Genomic DNA, 25,068 nt, shown 5'->3' on the forward strand with positions numbered 1-25,068 from the left:
CTGCAGCAGTTTCTTTAGAACCAATGATGCTATTTTATATGAGACGATCTTTTATGGAATATATTGACAAATAATTAAAGAAAATAGTGGATATATCGAACACTTATTTTGACAAAAAGTTATGTTATTTAGTTTAACTATTTCTTAATTTGGTTTATAAACAAAATGTTCTGATTATGACTTTAATGTAACAAAAAACGTAAAATGTTTAATGTAAAATCCTATTATTCTGTTTTTTGTTAAATCCTATTATTAATTACCCTGGTGATATATTTATTTTATTTAATATTTCGTTAAAAATTAACTTAAGTTAAAGGTATTTAATGCCAACATTTAGATTTATTAATGTTTTTGTCTATTTTTTTAAAACCGTTGAGTTTTGAAGTTATTAACAGGTATACCTTTTTTTTTTTGTTAAAATAATGTATCTTTAATATTTTTTGTCACAAATACAGGTAACTTGAAGAGCAAAAAAGTTAAGTGCAAATGTATGCCACATATGTGGCATATGTGGCACCCTCTATCAGCTACATCAAAGTATGCATCAAATTATAATTTCTCATATTTAAAAGTACCCAGTTGTAAATTTTTATGCATAAATGTTTACCAACATGAAAGTTATAGCGAAAAATAAAATTTTTCAACACCCTGTATCTTTCTTAACATCAACATTTTATTAAAGCAATTTGGCTTAAATTGTAATATTTTAAAGTGTAGAATCTACTGTTTTTTTTTTGTACAATTACTTAAGGACCACCCTGTATATATAAAAATACTTTACTGTAATTTCTTAAGTTATTCGTTAGGAAACTCTTCCACTGAATAATATGGTCCTTTTCATAGATAAGCTTTTGTCAACTTATGGAACTTAAGGAAAGAAGTTGTAGATATAAGTTGCAAAGGGAGATGGTTGTATAATTTTTTTGCCGAATATAATATAGATTTCTTTACTAACTCAGTGGACAGGATCAGTAAATACACATCAAAGGTTAAATTTCTGCTGGAGTAGTCATGATTAGGTCTTGCTGGAAAAACATGTAGGTGGTTATTAATAAAGCAAACAGTTTTTAAAATATATAAAGAGGGAAGAGTTAAAATCCCGTGATTTTTGAAGTAGCTTCTGCAAGGTGTTATCCTACTGAGGCCAAAAAGATACCGTATTGCTTTTAACTGTAATTTAAAAATAACATCAAATTGGATAGCTGTACTAGAACCCCAAAGAGGAAGGCCATATCGAAGATGAGACTCGAACAAAGAAAAATATGTTATTTTGGAACATGCTAAATTAATTTCCTGCGAAACAGATCTTATATCATAGCAGGCTGAGGCTAGTTTCTTACTTAACAAATCGATATGAAGTTACCATTTAAGGTTGATGTCTAAAAAATACCAAGAAATTTAACAGAACCAACGATACTGATCTGGCTGTTATTAAGAAGCAAGGGTTGAAGAGCTCCTTTACAGGATAATGCTACTGTCTTATCAACGTTAAAATAGAGTAAATTAGAGTCAGAATGAAGAGTTGTAACATTAGTGTTCCTCCAGGTAATACTGGTATCATCGGTAAAAAGAAAAAATTTTCCATCGATTTTTAAGTTAGTGATGTCATATATAAAGATAAGGAAAAGTAGAGGACCAAATACTAAACCTTGTGGTACTTCACATACAATGCTTTTGTGACTAGAGTCAGTATCATTTGCTCTAACTAGTTGTTTTCTATTCCTCAAGTAAGATTGGAACCAATTCAAAGAAATACCTCGAATTCTGTAGAAATTTAGTTTTTTTATCAAAATATCGTGATTTGCACAATCAAAAGCTTTGGCATAGTCACAAAAACAGTGGCAGTATCAAGATTATTGTTTAGTGCTTGATAGATCGTATGTAGTAGAGAACATAGCACCACTGGTACACTTTATTAGATAAAACGCCGAACTGACTTTGTGATAAAATGTTGTTTTTAACGAGAAATGACTTAAGTCGGGCTTTTAAAAGTCTCTCAATAATTTTGGATGGGACCGGTAGTAAGGCAATAGGTCTATAGTTGCAGACATTCGATTTTTCACCAACCTAACGAAGAGGAATAATAATGGCTGCCTTTTGGCACTCTAAAAGTATACCTTTTTTCAAATAAATCGTTAATTAGTGAGACCTGAACCTCCAACACATTTTGTGGGAGATTTAAGAAATTTTTTATGGATAGTCCATCAGTAGGTATTACAGGAAGATTTACTTTTGATACTACTGATTGTTTGAATCAGTTTAGATTTATCAACTAGTCTTATAATAAATGAATTCGAGATCTTTGTTGAATTGGGGAGATAGGAAATAGGATCTTGTTGTGACAAAACAGTTGATGTTATATTTTTACTCACAATAACGAAATATTCATTTAGATTTTCAGGGTTTGGAAGAGAAAATGTTTGAGCTGTGTTAGTTTTATTTCGAAGACCAACCCAACCAAACCAAAACTCAAAAAAGGATTCATTCAACAGGAATTGAACAACATCATAGGAAATCCTAATTCCTCTAGAAACAAAAATAATTCATCTGTTTTATATCTTATAGAATTAATAATAATCAGAACTCTGCTAAAGTTGTCCTCACTAAAATAATTTGAGCTTTCTAGTCCCACAGAACATGTCGTATTATTTAAAAATTTCGTTTTGGAGAGGCAACGGAACAGTAGTTTTGGTCGTTTAATCGTTTTAATCGTTTAAATGATTAACAAAATGATAACAATAAAGCACTACAACTTATTCTTTAAAAAAAATATTTTTAAAAAAGTATTTCATAAAAAAATTGACAGGATTACATCAAAAGGAATCTGTTTAATTTTAAGAGCGTATTTATTAATATCATATCTTAATATTTAATCTTTTTATTCTTCATTCTTACGTGAAAAATCTGAAACCTTTGAAATGTTTCAGATACTGTGAGATTTAACTATATTTAATACAAATATTTTATTTTTAGGTTACTACAGAGTTAAATATTGCAAAACATTAACGCAAAGAATAAAATCTTTATTAAGTCAGAATCACACTCAAATTTCGGAGTTAAACAGAGCTCAAATAATAGACGACTCTCTTAATTTAGCTAGGGCTGGATACATTAAATATTCCGAAGCTTTTGAACTTCTGAAATATTTGAAAAATGAAACTAGCTACTTCCCTTGGTTTACTACTATTAAAAATATGGATTATTTAGTGACAAGATTAGGAGCCAATACCGAGTTGGGAAAAAGAACAAATGCTATGGTACTAGATCTTATCAGTCAGATTTCAGCCAACATTTCCTCTACTAAATGGGAAGAAATTGATCAAGTTACTACTTTGAAACTACAAAGAGTGTGGGCAGATGCTTGTAAAAGAGGCCAAGCAAGTTGTATTTCCGAGACAAAAAGACTATTTGAGGCATTCAGATTAAACAAAACTAGGTTTGTAATAATTTTTTGCCATTTTAAGTGTATATATATATATATATATATATATATATATATATATATATATATATATATATATATATATATATATATATATATATATATATATTGGAAACCGTCTATTTTAAACTAATCAAAATTCAGTCAATTGGTTTATTGAACATCTTTATTTGTGGTACCTATTCTAGAGTTCTAAACACTATACCATGTTAATTATTTATTTATTTATATAGTTCAATAGTCATTTCTTATAGTCTTTTCATACTTTCTTAACTACTTCCTTCCATTGATCTCTGTTCAATGCCCTTTCTTTCTAATTCTCAATATTATTTTTTCTAGTAACTCTCCATATAAGCTCTTCTTCCATCTCTTTCTTGGTCTACTTTTTCTTCTTTTTTGTATTGGCTTTCGTGAGAGTACTATTTTCGGCATCCTTTTCTTTACTATTACAGTACACCCTTGATACCTTGAAACCTATTGCAACATGAAGGATTCTTACCGGATGCTTCATTTCGTGTGTTTACCGTAAGCAATTCGGTTCGATATGGTTTTTAGATACAGTAATACGTAGTGGGAAACTTTTATTTAATTCGTTTAGAAAGTTCAGTTCAATGAAGAGCACAAAATGCTGGACACAAAAACCCTAAATTTTTTTTTATTACTAAAGACACAGAAGTGTACTTACATTAAAATCTGGTCAGTAAGACCAATTATCAATTTATTTCTAACTTAAATTACTAATGAAATCTTAAAATTAGGTGTCTACTCACTAGTATCTTTCCTATTATTTCTAATAACTAGCATTAAATTTAGCATGCATACTCGCACAACACTTTGTTCTGCTTTTCACTCACTTGTTATACCAGTTCAAAAGGCTTTGTTCTTTTGAGCCTTCTCTCTAGGTTCGTATTGTCGAGGAGCTGGATAGCCTCGACGTTTACATGATGATGGAGTCGTTGTTCATGGCTCCCTGCAAATTTCTTGATTATCTGATTGACGTCTTCCATCTTGAGGTCCCGGTGAAGGTCGTTGTTTCTAACGTACCAAGGCGCATCTACGATGTTCCTCAGCACTTTATTCTGGAATATCTGGATTACTTTGATGTTACTAGGCTTGGCACAGCCCAGAGTTGGCAGCCATAGGTCCATACTGGTCTCAGTATTTGTTTATAGATTAGGAGTTTATTATTTATGGATAGAGAGGAATGTCTTCCCATCAACCAATATATTTTCTTGTAGCGGATGCCTAGTTCTTCTCTTTTCTTCTTCACGTGAGCTTTCCAGCGAAGTTTGCCCTTAAAATGAGTGAATTTTTTTATGTTAAAGAAGCTCTGCACATCTGGTTTAAGCAACAACGAAGCACAGACAAGCTCCTATTTCAGGGGATATTTTAAAAAATAAAGCTCAGTATTTTTATCAGGAATTAACCAAGAAAACAGATTTTCGTGCTAGTTAAGGTTGGTTCGAAAACTTCAAAAAATGGTACGAAATATGATTTTTGCAGATAAATGGAGAAAAGTTGAGTGCAGATGTGTCTGAGATATCTGAATTTATTTAGAATTTGAGCAAAGAGATCACTGAATTGGACTTAATTCCTGAACAAATTTATAACGCTGATGAAACGGGTCTAACTTGCGGCAACTTCCAATAAAGACATTTGAAACTTTATACGAAAAGAAGTTGTTCGTAGAAAACTTTAGAAAGAACTTCTCACTCTCATTGTATGCGCGAATAGATCAGGATCTTACAAATTAAAATTGCTGATCGTGAGTAAGTCCAAAAAACCTCGTGCCTTCAAAAATGTTAAAATTGACAAGCTACCAATTATGTATATGTGGCAATGTCGTGCTCAAGTGACAAAAGAAGTTTTTCTGGATTGGTACAAGAACAGCTTTGTCCCACAAGTTAACCCTAAAACAACAACGTGAAAGTAGGGTTACGATACTAACAACGTGGTGTCGTATATTACTCCAAAAGAACTGGTCGTAAAGCATAACAAAGGTATATTATTTTATAAATAAAGTGTTTTTTGGTTATAAACATATATATTCATAAATTTTATACAAAAATGTTTTTGCATAAATAACAAATGAGACACTTAAAATAAAACTGTGGTACCGGATAAAAGTGTAAAAAAATATTGACAAATTTATTTTTATATGTAATGACATATAACAAACCAAAGGATACACTTTTATAAACAAAAAGTAATTTACTTGCAGTCACTGCAAATGCACAGGCGGTATTCGGCGCAGACCATTTTCGGGCAGTGCTCACATTTGTCGTGCGCTTTTCGGTTTTTGCTTCTTGGACAAAAGTCACAGCGACCCATTGAACCTTGGGGCTTTTGTTCTATTATTTGTTCATATTTACAATTTAACATGTATTTAATACTGCTGCGGATTTGTGTTGGCAAGTGATTATTATACATTCGTTCTTTTAAACAATCTTTAACCAAAATGAACGACAGCCCCTTTAGAAAGTTTAATCGAGACAGTGGTTTATTAACATTTAGTTTATGTGTGACGTAACTGTTAAGTCCTGCAATATCCAACATGCCATAGAAAATTCGCAATGGCCATCTGCAAGTTTTTCTGGCGACTTTTGTTAAATGTCAGAGTTGATCAAACGTAAATACACCACCTTTTGTATTATTGTAGAACAAGATTACCTCTGGCTTTTTCGATTTTTTATCTAAATCATCTTGACTATGCATAAACGATAAAATAATGACGTTTTTATTTTTTTTTGGAGCGAATGACACTATAGGTAATGTATTTTGACAAGAGCTATGACCTTGTAAATAACAGATAAACGTGTGTACTGAATCGGCATGAATCATAGCTGTTATTAAAATCCATTATCTCTAAAGTGTTTTTCTCATCAATAGCAAATAGAGATGATGAAACTTATTTTCCTTTTGTTTTAATTAGTTGTCGTGGTATTTCTGGCTTGTTTTTTCTAAGCGTTCCCGCTACAGTAAGGCCTTTTTTCTCTTAACACTTCCGATACTTGATACGAAGTGAACCAGTTATCCATAGTGCAATTTCTATTGGTTCCATATATATCACTTGTAAGATGCAGTACATATTGTGTTGGAATTGAATATTGTGAACAACGGACTTCTTTTGGCTGAACACATATAATAGGTCTTGGCATCACACATCGTTACTATTTTGAGCCCATATTTGTCAGGTTTATTAGGTATGTACATTTTAATTGGACATATACCTCTAAAACCTAAAACTTTCATCAATTGTGACATATTCGGACGGGGTGTACATCTGTCTACACCGGCCCTCGAAGATGTCCCAAACTTCTCTAACAGCAGAAAATTTGTCTGTTGCCTTTCTTGTTAATCTTGTGGTTTTATCATTAAACCTAATACATGAGATTAAAAATTCAAAACGATTTTTGCACATCGTAGCTCTAAAAACAGGCGGACCAAACTGCTTAGACCATAAATCGTTAGTCGTAAGATTTGAAGATTTTAAGACACTACTGAGATAAAGCAATCCTAATAAAGTGCGAATTTCAAATTTCAAAAACAACAATTTCTAATAGATCGTCTGTAAAAAATAACTACTACAATTTGTCTATATTCTTTTCATTTTAAGCTGCTCCTTTTGGTCCAGGAAGATGAGTAATTAAATTGTGCCGAGATGTTATTGTATTCTTAGAATGAAAAGGTTTTAGATACCATCTGTGACCGTTCTTTGAATAAATTGTTGTGTTTTGTTACGGACTATCTTTACTTGTAGTTGGCTCTGGACTTTTTACCATGAATGATCTTCAATTTCCTCCAAATCTTCAGTCTCGCTCTCAATACATATGTCACCATCGTCAGTATCGTCCAAAAGCAACTTCTCAAGTTCATCATGAGTTAAAGGCCGCTTTCTTTTATAATGATTTTTCATGTTGGGGTTGTACTGGTATTTACCTAGTCAAATACAAAATATCTCTTAGTTTTTAGCAAAATAATAAAATTAAAAATTACCGGATAAAAATTTATTTTTCACGTAAATAACAACGAGGCGTCGTATACGACAAATCACTCAGATTTCACAACTTTAAAAAATTATTTGCACGTACCCTCTTGCCTGCATGATCGTAGTCACTGAACTAAAAGGTACTGGAAATAAAAGCGATGTATGTACAGAAGCGCGTGAGTACACAGCGATTACATTTTTCACCGGTCATCGGCGACGCCACGTTTTTGTTCTAGGGTTAAAGATGAGCCGAGAAAAAGAAACTGCCAGTAAAAACGCTCCTCTTGTTATACAATGCTCCAGGAACCTTCGACATCATTTAGAAATAAAACATCAAGTCCTTCGTAAGAAATCTCAATCATTTTTTAAAATCAAAACCCTCAGAATTAGAACGAAGCAACAAAACAATAATTAAGACTGATACTGGTGCCAAGAACTAAAATGCTGTATTGGCGTTTTATCAAGTATGCTTATTAGTTGCAAAAAGTGGTTAGCTTCACACCATTGCTGAAGAATTAATACTACCAAATACGCTAAAATGTTAAATCAAGCAGATTTTATACTTTGCAATTAGATGAGAGCGCAGATATTAGCAATGACGCCAATTTGCTTGTATTTGTTCGTTACGAATACAACGGCATAATTGAGGATTTTGTGTTCTGTAGGCTTCTGCCTTCGCATACTACAGGTGAAGCAATATTAGGATTAAACGGCATCTATCTGGCATCATTGTTGCATTCATTAGCTACTAAAATATGCCTGATAACGTGAATTTCATTAAGCATTCAAGCATTCTCAAGAAGTTGATATTGCATGCAGAGGTGGGTTGGTTGTCTCGTGGGAAATTCGGGTCGCGTGTTTTTGGGCTCGGAGATGAGATCAGAATCTTTTTTTTTTTTTAACAATTCAGCAGCAGCCGAAATAAACATGCTGATAATTTCAATAACTTTGAATGACTTACAATGGTAGCATATTTGACTGATATATTCAGTAACCTTAACGAGTCGAACTTAAGTCTACAAGGAAGAGATAACATCTTTCAAGTTGAATATAAAATAAAAACTATGATAAAAAACTTGACTTTGGGACTAATCGTACAATTAAAAAAAATTGAACAGTAGGTGGTACTGTAGACTAATGGGGGATTACTTTTGTTCCACCTTGTATGACTTTTTAGAAGATCTATGTAGTTGTATTTGTATATTGGTTATATTTGATACTTTATGCTAATTTTACTAACGTAATTATTTTTTTAGCGTAAACCCAAATATAAGAGATGTAGTATATTGCAATGCCTTAAGAAATAGTAACAACATTGCCGTTGATTGGGAGTTCCTATGGAACAGACTATTGAGCTCTATTCATCCTCAGGAAGATCTTTATATCTTGCTGAGCTTAGGATGTACAACACACAAACCCTACTTAACAAGGTAATTTTAAAATATTGAATTTTTTATCTTTAGTCTAGTTTCAGTTATATTATCTACTTCTAAACAACAAATTAGTAAATCAGTATTCAAAAATCGCTATTTTAAAGCTTGAAACGTGTTTTATCAAATAATTACATACCTCCATATTTGTTAAAAATGCTTTACCTTTTACTGGTAAATGAAAATTCTTAAAATTGTGCATTCTTGGCCTTAACTTGTTAATAATTTAAAAAGTTCACTGAACCCACTGCAGAAAACATAGAAGTTTGGGTTGTGGTGATCCATAAATCTCAAAAAAGAATGTTACAATAGTATCATGTGGTAACGCTATGGGTGATGCTATTCCTCCTGCAATTTTATTTAAAGATATACGACTTAAACCAGAATGGTCAGATTCATTACCTCCTGGTGATATTGTAATGATGACACCTAAAGGCAGCATGTCAATTGAGACTTTTAAAGATTGGTTGCGGCATTTTGCGAAATACAAATCAGCTGGCAACTGTCTCTTAATTGTTTATGTTGCTTCTTCTTATCTCGATTATTTTATTGTTCATGAAGCAAATAAGCTTGATATTACCCTATATTGCTTGCCACATGAGCTTTAGCCCATGGATAAGGCTGTTTTTGATCCTTTAAGCACTTCTGGGACGATGAGGTTTTAAAATACTGGACTCAAAACAGAGATCACTCAATAACGAAGCAACATTTCGGAACCATTTTCTCCATAGTGTAGGATAAGTCCATGACACCTGCTGATCACCATATTGGATCCGATGAAACATTATCCGGAAATTTCGAGCCATCGAATGTCCATTTCGAGCACATTCTTCTCAAAGGCAATTACCTTCTCCAAGTACGTTGAAGGTTAGAAAAATTACAAAGCGCTCTGTCGTAAGCAGCAGTGATTCTGATGATATAGAGTTAAGTGAGATGGAAACATCAGATAAAGAAAAACATGACAGTTAATTTTTAGATACGCTATCCATTCCAGATATGACACAAAAATCTACACGAGCAAAAAGAAAAGCCGCTGTCAATAGTAGAGCGCAAGTTGTGACAAAAGATCTGTTTGACACTGATAAAACCAATACCACCCGTAAGAAACTCAATTTACCTAAAGTATACAAGAAAGGTTCTTCGAGTACTAAGGAAAACTGGTTTTGCAAGGAGTGTAACGAGGATAAAGTACCCGATATGAGATTAGGCAGCGTTTGTTTGTGTTTCTTACATGAGGACTGCCTTGGACTAACAAAAGAAATCACTGTAAAATCATATAATTGTTCTTACTGTTTTTAAATACTTACTTATTGTTATTTTTCAGCAAATATATCATTTGAAGTATAATTTTTAATTGTTAGGCCATATTGTATTCGAAATAACAGGTTGGTGATATTGCCAATAAGGGTAGGAAATATCGATAAAGATAACTTTTTTAAATTGCCCAGTAAATGTGTAAAAATACCCAAGTTATTATTTTAGTAGTTTCTACGTAATTTCAAGTCGTTTATTGAATAGCTCAAGTGGTGACATCTTTTTAAATATGACCCACTATCCAACAAAAAACTTTTAAACCTTAGCTTGGCGAAATTACCTTCAGATAACTAAGCAGCCAAACGTAGTCCAGGAGGAAGAAAGACTTTATGGTTGAAGAACTGAGGAGATTGATATGGTATTGATACAAGCATGCTATTTAGGGTGGCAGTGAATAAAATTAAGATAGCTGTGATGGTAACCAATATTCTAAAAGGCCATGGTATATGAAGAAGAATTAACGTGGCCAGTCATATTTACCTCTTCTACAAACTGCATATTCACTGTAACACTTGTAGACTTACAACAAACACATTGTGTAGAACATAAATATGATTTAACCCATCGACCATGCTTAACTAACCCTTAATATTTTGTGCATTTTTTAGATTATTGGATGCAACCATAGACTCTACATCAGTAATAAAACTTCAAAACCTATTTACAGTATGGACTTCAGTTGCTTCTGCCAGTAAAGAAGGTTTAGATCATGCTTTTGAATATTTCGTTAACAACTACAAAAAAATTATTGAATAGTAAGTTGTCTAATATATAATAAATTATTAGTAACTCAATGACAAATATTTTTTTAGTTATCCCGATGGTATAGCACTACTATCACAATTGACGAACAGATTTACAACTAATGCGGAGGTAACAAAGGTGAGTTTTCCTTTTTACGTAAAAAGGACATTAAAAAAAATTCAAAAGTAGAATTGGATTTTCTTCTTCTTCTTCAAGTGCCCTGTCCGTTGCGAACGTTGGCTATTAACATGGCAATTCTAATCTTATTCATTGGATTTTATGAATTGGATTTTATCAAACTTTTTTTAAGCAGATTTTTAAAGCAGAGTAACTTTTATTTTACTTGATTTTTGTAATCACGCTTAGTTATACATTGTTATTTGTGAGATATTTTCGTTTTCATTTTTCTTCTAAAGATGCCATCTTTTTCTGAATGTTGACAATCATTGTGATTATTTTAATTCTGTTTAATACCGCTTTAAAGAGATGTCTGGATGAGAATTTAAATCATTCTCACATCTTCTTGGTTATAGATTGCTTCTTTAAGTGTTTTAGGGGCTTTGTATAGTTCGCTGTAGAATTTAGTGACAGGTTGTATTATTTCATTTCTGTCTCATTCTGGTGTTTATGTTTGTAAGATCAACGATTTGCTTCTTCCCAATGATTAGTGCTTTTCTTTTTTTAGTTTTCCTATAGTTTTTTCTATTTTCTATTGCATTTTCTACCAGTCTTTCATTATATTTTCTTATGTCTTCCTTAATACTTTTCCTTATTGTCTTACAAAGTTCTGTGTATTATGTTCTCTATACGTCGCTACATACTTTTATTTCCCTTTTTTGTTTTAGCATTATTTTGGTTATATCAGACATTTTACTACGTTTATGTTGTTGTTGCGGGCCTCCGATTTCTTTGGCTCTATCCAGGATGATTTCCATTAATTGAGAGGCGTCAATTTGTTCATGTAATCTTTCATCAAGTGTCTTTTTGTGATCTGAGTTTTCGTTTAGATTGTTAATATTTATATAGGTTACTGTTGGACTACAACTACCTTGGCACCATAATAAATGAAGAATAGACCAACAACCAGGAGATTAGAGCACGCATCGGAAAAGCTAGATTCACCTTCAATCGGATGGAGGTCATCCTCAAGAGTCACAACCTCTCTCTTGATACAAAAGTAAGAATGCTGCGATGCTACGTCTTCTCTGTCCTGTTTTATGGTGTTCAATCGTGGACCTTGAACGAAGATATGTGCAGAAAACTGAAAACATTTGAGATGTGGCTATATCGGAGAATACTTAAGATCCTGTGGACTGACCGAGTCACAAATGAGCATGTTCTCAGAAGAAAGTTACAATTCTTTGAACATATTATGCGAAATAAATCCAGATATCCTCTTCTTCAAGCCATCCTGCAAACAGAAATATTTGGAAAACGAGGTCCAGGAAGAAGAAAAACATCTTGGTTAAAGAACCTCAGAATCTGGTTCAATACAACATCTGTGCAGCTTTTCTGCGCTGCTGCAGATAAGATAAAGATGATGATCGCCAACATTCGTAACGGATAGGCACATCAAGAAGAAGAAGACTGTTGGTTTTGCGATTAATTGTATTTTTTCTAGTTTCAAATTTAGACCAATTTTTGCTCTGATTAGGCTATGGTCGCTGCCGGTTTAAAATTTATTTATTACACTGGCATCTTTTATTGTAGAAATCTTGTTGGTTAGAATGAAGTTAATTTCATTCTTAGTGGTTCCATTTGGTGCTATCCAAGTCCATTTTCTATTCGATTTTTTCTTAAGGAATGTATTTGCAATGGGCATGTTTTGGTAGTGTGCAGACTCAGCCAGTCTTTCTTACTTTTCATTTCTCTCACCGACTCCATAGTTTCCCATGACTTATTTCTTGCTGTTTATCTTTCTCACTGCACTTAGGCATTAAAGTCACCAATTAAGTACTTTAAATGACTTTCATTGTTATTTAATGCTTCAGATATGTTACTGTAGAGTTCCTCTATTTCTTCGTCAGTGTGAGTAATCGTTGGGGCGTATGTTTGTATAATTTGTAGATTGTATCTCTTTGATAGTTATAAGGTTAAGCTAGCTACTCTATCCGTGATCCTAGTTATTTCTACTACTCTTCGTTTTCATTTCTTGTTGATTAGAAATCTAATACCGATCGTTCTGCCCTTTGATGTTCCTCGGTAGTAGAATGTGTTTCCTGACGCTAATTCCAAAAGCCCTTCATCTAAACGTCTTACCTCGCTGATTCCTATGACGTCCCATTTCATATTTTCAGTTTCTTTTTCCAGTTCTACAAGTCTAAATTGAATTGATAGCGAGCGGTAATTAAATGTCGCTATATAAGGCGTTGTTGTTTTATATGGGTAGCGGTTTAGACTGCGCAGATTCGTAGCATACTCTCCCCTCCTGGCTTGATCTAGAAAGCTACTCAGTTCAGGGCAATTTAGGCCTACGGAGAATGAAGATCATGATTTGAATGTGTCGCTCACGTTGGGGGTTGTGAGGGGTACCGTACCACCCTACTCCTTTTTTTTAGATCAGCTGTGACCCATTCGTCACTATCAATAATTAGGCATTTACCGAAGATTTTAATTGTTTGCCCTATCTAGCAAAAAAAAATAAATAAATAAATAAATATATATATATATATATATATATATATATATATATATATTTATATATATTTATATAAATATATATATATATAATATATATATATATATATATATATATACATAGCTTATTAATTATTTGGCGGTAAATTATAAAATTTAATTCTTTTTTAGTTGCAACAATTCACTGATCGGCTGGAGAAGAACTCAACCATTAGATCTGCTGCAAATTCAGCTTTAACTACAGCAAAACAGAATTTACAATTTAGGTCTCGAATTGAAGATGACCTTGACGATTACTTCGGTATTGATAAATCCGGGTCCACAGTAAATTCTTTTGGAACACTACTACCTTTATTATTGTTAAGTGTAGTTTTATTTATGTAGATATCTGATAAGAAGCCCGCTTATAAAAATATTGATGTACATAAAATATTATTTTTCAATGCTAATTATAGAATATTAATAATATAGTGTATTTTTATTGGGCTATGTTATATTTATATCCATTATCATTCTGGCCTTATAACTTTTTCTCTTCAGTCGTCCCTATCCATCGCCTTCCTTCGCCAACAACGTATTCCTACGTCTTGGAACGTCTTTACGCTCAGTATCTAAAAATAGGGTTCGTATAGGATGACATAATAAGACGTTTGGAGATTTAAGTATTTTAACAAAATAGGACGATAGCCCTCGGGAATAGTTCTAGAATCTTCTTCTCATGGCGCCGTCTCCTTTCGAAGGTTGGCGATCCAAATGGCAATTGTAGTTTTGGAAACTGCTGCTCGAACGATTTCTGCGGATGAGCGGTCGAACCATCTCCTCAGGTCTTTCAGCCACAAGTTCTGGCGTCTTCCTACTGATCTTTTGCCCTGTACTTTTCCTTCCAGTATAACTTGAAGTAATTCATATCTTTCGCCTCTCAACACATGACCCAAGTATTGCATTTTCCTCTTTTTGATTATTCTTAGTAATTCTTTTTGTTTACATATGCGACGAAGTACCTCAACATTAGTAACTCTTTCCTCTGTATATATACATCTCAAAGGCATCTATTCTTTTTTCTATTTCAGAGTCCATTGTCCAACTTTCACAGCCATACAGTAAGAAAGAAAAAACGTAACATCTGGTCATTCGGATTCTAAGCTGCAGACTAAGATCTGATCTTATCAAAAATGTTTTCATGCTCATGAATGCCTTCCTTGCTTGTTCGATTCATGTACGTTTATTGGTGTCTTTGAAAATACTAAAGTTTTAGTTTTGAAAACGTTTAGATGTAAACTGAACATTTCGCTGTGGTGAACTACCGCATTTATTATATTTTGTAGTTCTTGTGCGTTGCTTGCTATTAAAGCGGTATCATCAGCATATCCGATGCTGTCTGTGTTGATTCCGTTAATCTAAATTTCGCCTTGGACCTCGTCTAATGCTTCTCTGAATATAGACTCAGAATACAAATTAAACAGTAGCGGTGATAAGACGCAAACCTGTCTCACTTCTCGTCGGATTTGTATATCTTCGGATGTTGTGTGCTCTCTTTCAACTGTTGCCGTTTGGTGCCAGTATAGATCTGAGATAATTCGCAAGTCTTGTTCGTCAACTACAGTTGTTCTCAGAATTTCGATCATCTTTTGATGGTTAACGCACGCAGTCAAATGCTTTTCGATAGTCAATGAAACATGCATATACATCTACATTCATGTGTCTGCATTATTGCGTTAACACATTTGAAGCAAAAGCCTCTCGTGTTCCCAATCCGTTTCGAAATCCGAATTGAGTGTCACTCATCTGGAACTCGCACTTCTTGTAAATTCGTGTATAAGTTCTAGAATATGTTATGTTTAAGAGTTTATAAATACCGCCCTAATTCAGACAGACAAGTATTTATTGATTCTCGTAACCAGGCTGCACGTAAGTCTTTCAACTATAGAACATAAGATGTAATTGTTATTTAGGGGTATCTCATAGAGTCACATAGTAGATGTCCGAAAATGGAAAACAGAACTTAGAACAGCTTATGGAAAATATTTCCGGCCCACGGCAACCAAAAAGTTTATTAAAATATTCTTCCCGCCACGCAAAAATACTCTTAACACGTTTATTATCAAACGTATATTTAAAAAGTACTTTATATCCTTTTTGGTGCGAGTAGAACATTAAAAAATAGTTTATTGATGAATTTTTGGCAGACCATTGTAGTAAGACAATAGAGTATTAAAAACAGTGTTTTTTGTGGGTCAAAGAAAACATGTAAATATGTATTACCGAAAAATACAGTAGGAAATGAAATAAAACTACTGAGTTCTAATAAACACAACAAAATACTCAAATGATTTGAAAACAAGTCATAAAATAATTAAAATCAGGCAACACAAAATACAAATTAAAGTTAAATTCTAAAATAAACATTCCCGAATAGAAACATTTCAAAATTTAATTATGAGCACAATCAAAACAATAACCGGGTTTTCCAGGAAACTTTTTCCATGTGTCCTTACGCTGACCCTTCTCATAGTATAACAGGCAATGCAATGTGAGGGAGAGATGACGAAGAACGAAAAGGTGGTTCTTTCAGTAACTATTTTGTTTGAAAAGAAAAATGGATAAACGGAGATATTAGAATCAAAGGTATTCTCTCAAGTAACTTTAGCCTGTCCACAAATACCGCCTAGTTGACAAAGTGTTTCTGTGTGTGTAACACTTGGCACTGTCACTTTTTTATCAACCTCGGGATCATCACTTCTACTACCTTCAACAGAATCACTATCATCATCGACATATTTTAGGTTATCATTAGACGAATAATCGTTTTGTAAGAAATGAAGTAATAATTATGTTTCGGTCAGACAAAAGGTAAAAGTTTATTTATTTTTATTTACAATAAAATAATTTTTAATTGATACAATTTGCACGATAATTTCGGTGCATTTTAAAACAATAAAATACCGAATTATAATAAATTATAAATTGTATTATATTATTATTATTATTATTATTTTATAATGAATTTCTTGAAATATACATACAATAATACATATTTTTAATTAATAACAATAACGACATTATTATTGTTAAAATTAATCATTTAAGCTAAGATTTTTGTTGAACCAAAGTGATTTTCCAATTTAAGCTGAAGTGTTACTCGCTCATTTAAATTGTTTCTAGCCGCAATTAGTGCTGATTCTGCTATTAATTTTAAAGTTGAATTTGTGTCCAATTCTCCAACAAACTTTTGTAGCTAAAAATAAAATATTATTTTAGGGTATCATTATATATTTGATTTTATTCAAACAGAATTTAATACGCTCACAAACCATCCCTTTAACTCAGGAGAAGACATCCTAGCCTCATATACAGCTTAAGAATATCAGTTAACCACAGGTACCTGTTTATAAAAACACATTTAGGTACAGGTAGATTTCTATCGATAATTAATTGTGGAAAAACATTGGATCTTCCGTTTTATCATCGAGTAAAAGTAATGCTTCAAAGCTAGACACAATAATTCCACCCAGTTACTATATTTCAAAAGTCAGCCAATACAAACGTTGTTCTCCCTGATTTGAATACAATTTCTGCATTCATGAGATGTGACACACCAGCCAAAATTTTCAAACCGAATGTACTACAGATATTAAATAGTTTTAATGATTATATCCTTATTTTCACCAACGCATCCAGATCTGCAAACGGAGTACGAGAGGATTTCACAACAAATAATTATAACAGTTCCTACCAGCTTCCTCCACAAACGTTCATATTCTCCGCTGAACTCTTTTCTATCCTCCAGGCATTAACATTTACCAACACACATGACATCAAATGAGGCGCTCCGTGGACAAACGGCGAATACGCCAAATGGGCATTTTGAGAAAAACGCGATTAAAGTTGAAAAAGTGTTTTTAATTCAATAAGGGCGAATATACACGTCATCAAAATTTTGTAATGCGGTTAGGTAAAAACTATTTTTTTTATAAAAAGTTTTGCTTGTTAAGCAAATAAGATCACCCCATCTAAACCAAAATTATAATTCAGGATATTGAAAAAAGTTTTATTCAAAGGATATGATATGAAAAACATTTTTTAATTAAAAATTGTTCTGTTTAAGATAAATCAAAAACTAAAAAAACACCAAACAATAAATTATTAATTCAAGCAAAAATCCATAACATCATCCTGACTTTCTCCAGTTAGCGTTGCCAAATTGGTTTGTGATTCTTGGAGAGAGATCAGCTCATCAAAGAAACTCCTATGATGAAGCGGTATGTATGGAAGAAGTGACTTGATGTCTTTTATTTTTTCCTCTGAAAGTTTTATAGGCTGTTGGTATTTAGGAGACAAAACTGCGGCAGATAAATCAAACAAACGGCGTTGATATTCTCCTACTTTTCCTTTCTGCAAAACAACTTGTTCGGACAAAACATTTTGGTACGTTGGTTGTATAGAAAACCCTTGTTTAAACAACTTGGAGTAAAGAAATACTTTACCATCTTTAAAACTAGCAGTTGATTTTCTTTTTGTAATTAACTTCTGAAGAGCAGTGAAATCAAAAAACATTGATGATGTCATTTTTACTACTTTGAATGGTCTGACCTTCCTTGATGAACGAATTAAGTCAATATAGTGGTCTTCAGAATAAACATCAATATTTTGAAGCCTTAACTCAATGTGACCAAAATCCCTGTCACAAGGTAAATATGAATATCCAGGAATCATAAAGTAATGTTCTATGAAATCAAATTTTAATTCATGAATTTTTTTCAAACAAGCTAAAACAATGTTCATATTTTTGTTCTGGCCGCCACAATTGTCACTAAATAGCACAACTTTTTTGACTTGATGATCCATAGAATCAAAGTAATGGGACAAGCAGCTTGCTATTTCACATGAACCACGACCTCCAGTACTTTCATTCCACATGTACATAACCCATTTTCCAGATTTAACATCATGGACTGCAAAATTGTAGGTCCAAAGCTTCCTTTTGTAATACTGTACAGATGTCGTCAGTTTAGGGGTAGGGAGAGTTTGCTGCAGATCTATACAAATTGCTGAAACTGAGTCTTCATTATTACTTTTATAACTTTTAAGTATTTTTTGAACTGCTTTGGCTCGTCTTAAATGAAGTTCCTTGGCAACTTGTAATTGGTTACGTTGTAAATCATCACAATTTGAAAGTTCCATATCTGTTTTGTCACAAAAATTACAAGTATCCGACTTAGGAGGGTTGAAACCAATATTGAATTTTTTATTAAATGTGTCACGATAGAACCGTGAGCTGACAGGTTCAATTAAAGGGTGATTTTCTGTCATCCACTCACAGTACAGGTCATACAACTTGTTTATGTTTAAGTCTGTGGAAAGGTACTTTCGGTAAGGGCTTTTTGCTCTGCTGTAATGGCTTGAACATTTGGGTAAACTATTTACATGTAACATTACAGTTTCTTTCATTTCTACACTTACTTTGTTAACTGGATTTTTATTTCCTCTTCTGTCTAATTCTACAGTGCCACTTGTGGATACTTTATTCAAAACAGTTCGAACCCTCTTTTCAGTGACACCATGAATCGCATAGAATGCTTTTCTGCAGACTTTAAATTCATTGCTTTCAAAAAGTACACTGTACTCAATACTACGTAACTTTCGACTAGGTCGATTTTTAATGCGACAACGGTTGACAGAAACAGATTTCACTCTTTTAGATAAGTAAGTGTTTTGTAGGTTATACTCAGATAATTCCCAAAAGTTTTTAAAAATTATACTAATTTTCTCCAAACCTACTTTCTCAAAACATCCACAGGAACAGGGACTTCCCACAGTCCGCTTAGGCACAAGTTTTCTGTTTTTAATGGTGCTGTATTCTTCACCTGAGTTTCTTTTAACTTTATTCACATTCTTTTGCCACGTGTCTTCAGTTTTCGACCTTTTTCTAGTGTAGCCTTTGTTTTGGTCTTCTGTAAACTCGCTTTCTGACATTGTAGCAGTAAAATTTTAACTTTATTAGTAAAGTAACTCAAACTATTCAAACTAATCAAAATAAAAACTACTTGTTTTGACAAGCAAAACGACACTGTAGCTTAAAACGGTAAAAATAAGACGGAAATCACGGAAATTTTATTCAGAAATTTGGCAAGACAGAAGTGGGAGGGCTAGCTGTGTACCGACGTAGCGGTGGCGTATTCGCCGTTGTTCCACGGAACATTTACCATACTTTTTAAGATTCATACAGTTTGCTTCCGTTAAGTCAACCTATTATAGTTCTGAATAGAAAGGACGAATAAACCATGTTATGGTGGTACATTGTTCGAATAATGATCAGGCTATCCATTGCATTAAAAAAAAAACTGTAACTGGCGTATTCGCCCTTTTTCCTCGGAGCGCCTCAAATACTCTCTGCATTAACAGCCCTAAAACAATTATCCCAACCATCCCGCCCTGCTTTTAATTAAGGCAGAACTCTTAACATGCCAATAAAATGAAAGATTAGCTCAGTCCCTCTGGGTACCTTCACATTGCGAGATAAGTATAAATTATAAAGCTGGCTTATTGGTTTTTTTAATTAACGATATGATGGTTTGAAAATGATTATTTGTTCCGCATCCAGCACTAAATCCTGCATGTTCATAATGTCGAGAGAAGTCTGTGTTTGGTGTCAACCTATTAGTTCAAAACCAACTTATAAATAAACAACTTATAAATGTGATATAACAAGATAATAGATATATATTCTTTCAGCTCCATTATATCTCCACCAGGAATAGACAATGTCTTATTTTATGTATTCTCTCTAATTATGAGCAGTTGATAAGGTTGATATTATAAGTAGAAAAAGATTCCTAAAACTAAAACTAAACTATATATTTTTATACAAACCTTAGAAACCTGTTCGTCTGTAGTAAATTTAGAGGCCATGCCTGTTAGAAGTTTTCCTGCGTGTGGAACACTAAAACAATAAAAATAATAGGTTAAAATTTATTAAACTAAACTTAAGAAGCAATCAGTGAGACCTGCTTCCACAAAAACTAACAACACCGGTGAAAGCACTGTAAAATGTTAATGGAGCAGAAATTTGAATCAAGCCCCTGTCTTTAATTATCTTGATAATATTTCGCTCTAACAAAAACTATCATTTCTGGCCCGATCAATCAAAGACACATCACGGAGTTTATGTATTGTGCCGACTGCTTCCGATCCTACATAGACCAAATCAATAGTAGAATCCAAAACAGAATTTATGAATATTCTATTTCTGGTCGCAATTAAAATTCAATTTTAGCTCTAGGTCAACATTCTAGAACTCTAGGACCATAGCCGCCGTTTGCGTTTATAAACAAAGAATTATCCGAGAAGCCACAGGGATTGAAAAACGGCCAAAATGTCTCAATAAGAGACATGATGGCACCCGATTGCCTTAGACATGGAGACCACTCATAAAAAAAACATCGTCTGCTTCATCTACTATTCTAAATCCTGCTGTCAGGAATCTTCGCGCCAACTCCCACACAAAGGCCATATCAGTAAACCACGTCATCATTGACCGAATAAATGAACAGCCTGCCATCTCCAATAGCAGTGAGTGCAGTGAGTAGTGAACAGTGTAATGTCTGGAGGCTGAGAAGACCGAGACCCTGGAAGTCCTTAAAAAGACATCGAAGATGTCGAAAGCTCGGTGCAGTGAAAATCGACGCGGTTCAACCCAGAAGCCTGGTTAGTTTATACGCAAGAAATCGAATCAAGAATAAAAAATACTAAATCAAGATTTAATAATATGAGACAAGCAGAAGTACTTTGCAGCAATGATCTGAGCCTGAAACTCAAAGAAAGAATACTGACGTGATATGGATTCCGGTGTTATTGTATGTAATGGAGACAGACATGCTAAGAAATAACATTAGCAACAGAGTACGAGTAGAACAACAAAGAAGAAGGTTACGCACAACGACGTATTGTTACAGATCGTTTTAGAGGAAAAGATACTATGCAGAAAAAGTATAGGAAGACAACGTATAGATGGACACCTTTAAGGTCATTCTATCCGGTATATCGAGAAATGACTATTCAGTGGTCCGAAAGTGAGCCAAGTGTAAACATCCATTTAGTTAGCACTGGACACCAATTTTAGTCAGTTTGCAACGTTGCCACATAACTTCTTAATATGTGAAATATTTTTGTAGAGTTTTGATATCAAAAACTAAGAAGTGAAATAATTTTTTATTAAAATAAATAACGTAAATGTCGTAAAAAATTTGATTTTGAAGGCTCTAGCTCGTAAAATCATTACCTGTTTTAAAATTTACCAACAGAAAGCAGAAGGAAATGCACTTCTTATTGAGTTATCTAAAGTATTGTTTTGCAAACTTAAATATATAAAGATATGAAATAATCGAACAAGAGAAACAACTTTATATAATATTAAAAGTTTATATGTGTCAGTTTATCCAGCATCAAAAAAATCGCTAAAGAGGGTCGTGATGTTGAAAATGGAGAAACCCTTGGGTTTCTCCATTTCCTTACGGAGATTTTCTTAGGGAAAATCAAGGTCTCTTAGGGAGACAGATATATAATTTTTATCTTAGCGTTCAACAAGTTACAACAATTAAGAAAATTCATCAGAAATTTGTAAGTGAACTGAATTATACAGGAAGTAGAGAAAGTATGAAAAGGGAATTTTATAAACTTGGGTTTCGCTGAAAAAAAAAACAGTCAACAATAGACAAATGTTGATAAAAAAATATGGAATTAGACATTTACGGCTGCAATACCTGAGAAACTAGAGAAACAAATAAATTTATAGTGTTTACTGACGAGACTTATTTATCAACGAGTCATATTTCCAAAAAAATAATTGGTGTGACACCAGTAATAATGGACTTAGAAAACGTGTGTCAAAAAGGCAAAGTTTAATTTGTGTTGCGACAGGAAATTAGAAACGGTTTTATTCCTGGGTCTTATTTGAGGTGGAACATAAATGACATAAACTTTACAAATTTTAAAAAATGGTTGGAAGAACAACTTTGAAGTAAATTGCCTCCAAATAGTGTAATAGTGTTGGATAATGCACCATACCATAATGCACAGGAAGATAAATATCCCACATCATCATCGAAGAAGTGTGTTACGCAGGAATGGCTTCGAGAAAAAAATATTCCATATACTGCTTCTATGTTGAATCCTGATCTGTATAACATAATAAAATTCCTAAACCTCATCATCATCAGTGGAATTACAGCTCGTTATGAGCCAAAGCCTTCTTCAGAACAATCTTCCATTCGCCCCTGTCTCTGACAACTCTTCTCCATGCTTTAACTCCGATGGATTTTAGATCATCCTCTATGTTATCTTGATACCTAAGTTTTGGTCTTCCTCTGGCTCGTCTTCCCACTGGTCCTCTTCGGTCGAAAATTTTTCTGATCGTTGCATCTTTATCTCGCTTAATTACATGTCCTATCCATCGAAGGCGAGCTAATTTAATATATTTCACAACGTCAGGTTCTCCAAAACTTCTATATAACTCAAAGTTGTAGCGCCTACGCCACAAACCCTGTTCTTGGATTCCTCCATATATTTTCCTTAGAATTTTTCTCTCGAAACGTTTAAGCAATTCTTGGTCGTTCTGTGTAAGTGACCACGTTTCAGACCCGTATGTAAACACTGGCCTTATTAGTGTTTTATATATGGTAACTTTAATTTTTCTGGGTAGTTTTGCGACCATATGTTTCCTCAAGCCATAATAGCACTTATTGGCCAGCACTATTCTTCTTTGAATTTCTTCGCTGACATTGTTGTCTTTGGTCAGCAGTGAGCCCAGGTAGACGAAGGTGTCCACACCTTCCAGTTCCAGATCATCAATTAATACTCTAGGTATCTGGTTGCTTGATCTAGTACAATACATATACTTGGTTTTCTGTGAGTTTATTTTTAATCCCATTCTAAGTGCAGACGCCCTTAGTGATCGAAATATACAGGGTGAGTCATGAGGAACTTTACATACTTATACCAAATGTAGAGACCCTCAGGGAGCATATCATGTGGCCACTAAAAAATGTCAACTCCTCTTCTTTATTAATTAACAGGGTGATTTGTGTAATTGACCATTTATTTCATTTTACTGTAGTGTTTATACGGCTCATTTGATTTTTTAAATTTTTGCATGATACAGTACACTACTATCAAGCATTCGACTGGTATTAGCTAAACTAAAAAATTCCAGGACTGGCTTTGGAAAAATTAATTTAGGGATTCGTTTTAAATATTACACCCTGTATAAATTTTTTTTAAAATGCAATAAGTGATTTTCAAATACATAAATAGCCAATGAAAACGACATATGCGACAATGTTGTCGCACTTTTATTAAATTTTTAGTGAACGATGAAATCTTACCAAAAATAGAACAACCATAATGAAGTATCAAATTATAAGGTATTAATTTAAACAAATGTTATAAATTTCAAACATTTTAATTAAAATGAGTTCCTACAACATAATCTAATACGTAGAAAATTAACATCTTCACTGTCACTTTGTATTATCTCTACGATAGAATCAATTGTTTTTCAATTTTAAATTTTTACTCATAGATCGTATTGGGGCATTATTTTCGATAAATAATAAATTAAATTGATTAAAAAGTCAAACCTCTTGTATGTGTTAGTTTTTGTTGATTGTAAATGATTAAAATTTTATGTCAAATAATAATACATTTCATCAACTGTACTAAATAAAAATAAATCTAAAAAAGTTTAGAATGAAGGTTGGCGTTGACCGTTTGACGTTTCTTGATATTTTATACCCATTGTCATTATTGTCATTATCAATTGTTATTTATGTGTACAAGAATACATATTTCTTCTATCATATCTACGTTAAGTACATTGTGTTAGTTTTGGTAGAGCTTTTGTTACTTTCGTTCAAAATGCCACATCAGTTTTCGACCACAGAATATGCAGACATAATATTTGTTTATGGATTCTGTAATGGGAATGGTAGGACTGCTAGTAGAGAATATCGCAGGATATCCTAATCGTCGAACTCCCAGTCATCCAACATTTGGGTCAGTTTTGAATTATTTGCGAGAAAATGGCACTTTTCCTAGTGGAACAACAGAGCGACATGTAGATGAAGCGCAGGAAAATGACATTATGGACGCCGTTACTATGAACCCTATAATAAGCACTAGACAAGTAAGTCGAGAACTCAATGTTACTCAATCAAAAGTAAGTAGAATTTTACAAAAAAATAATCTATACCCATATCACATTCAAATGGTTCAGCGACTACATGCTGGAGATGAGATCGATAGGTTGGAATTTTGTAGATGGATTAACAATAATCGAAAAACGCTATACAGGACACTATTTACAGATGAAGCCCAATTTACCAGAGACGGGATAAATAATTCACGAAATTCACATGTGTGGGCAGAAGAAAATCCCCATGCTATTCGAGAACGTCGTTCTCAGTTAAGGTTTTTGGTTAACGTGTGGATTGGTGTCATAAATAACCAATTAGTAGGTC

At 33.2% G+C, this 25,068-nt stretch overlaps 2 protein-coding genes across 2 annotated transcripts in view; one reads left to right on the forward strand and one right to left on the reverse strand.

The window, feature by feature from the left end:
• LOC140446600 (uncharacterized) overlaps positions 1–25,068 on the forward strand; it is a 204,139-nt gene that overhangs the window by 46,090 nt on the left and 132,981 nt on the right. The window contains exons 9-13 of the mRNA XM_072539171.1: positions 2,974–3,436; positions 8,687–8,860; positions 10,783–10,929; positions 10,987–11,056; positions 13,727–13,937. Coding sequence (XP_072395272.1) covers positions 2,974–3,436; positions 8,687–8,860; positions 10,783–10,929; positions 10,987–11,056; positions 13,727–13,937 — 1,065 coding nt within the window. The remainder of the gene's footprint in view (positions 1–2,973; positions 3,437–8,686; positions 8,861–10,782; positions 10,930–10,986; positions 11,057–13,726; positions 13,938–25,068) is intronic.
• LOC140445720 (aminopeptidase N-like) overlaps positions 16,458–25,068 on the reverse strand; it is a 69,236-nt gene continuing 60,625 nt past the window's right edge. The window contains exons 13-14 of the mRNA XM_072537999.1: positions 20,426–20,495; positions 16,458–16,790 (exon numbers count right to left, since the gene is read on the reverse strand). Coding sequence (XP_072394100.1) covers positions 16,638–16,790; positions 20,426–20,495 — 223 coding nt within the window. The 3' untranslated portion in view covers positions 16,458–16,637. The remainder of the gene's footprint in view (positions 16,791–20,425; positions 20,496–25,068) is intronic.

The sequence above is a fragment of the Diabrotica undecimpunctata genome, chromosome 7 (genome assembly GCF_040954645.1).
Source record: "Diabrotica undecimpunctata isolate CICGRU chromosome 7, icDiaUnde3, whole genome shotgun sequence".
Lineage (NCBI taxonomy): Eukaryota > Metazoa > Arthropoda > Insecta > Coleoptera > Chrysomelidae > Diabrotica > Diabrotica undecimpunctata.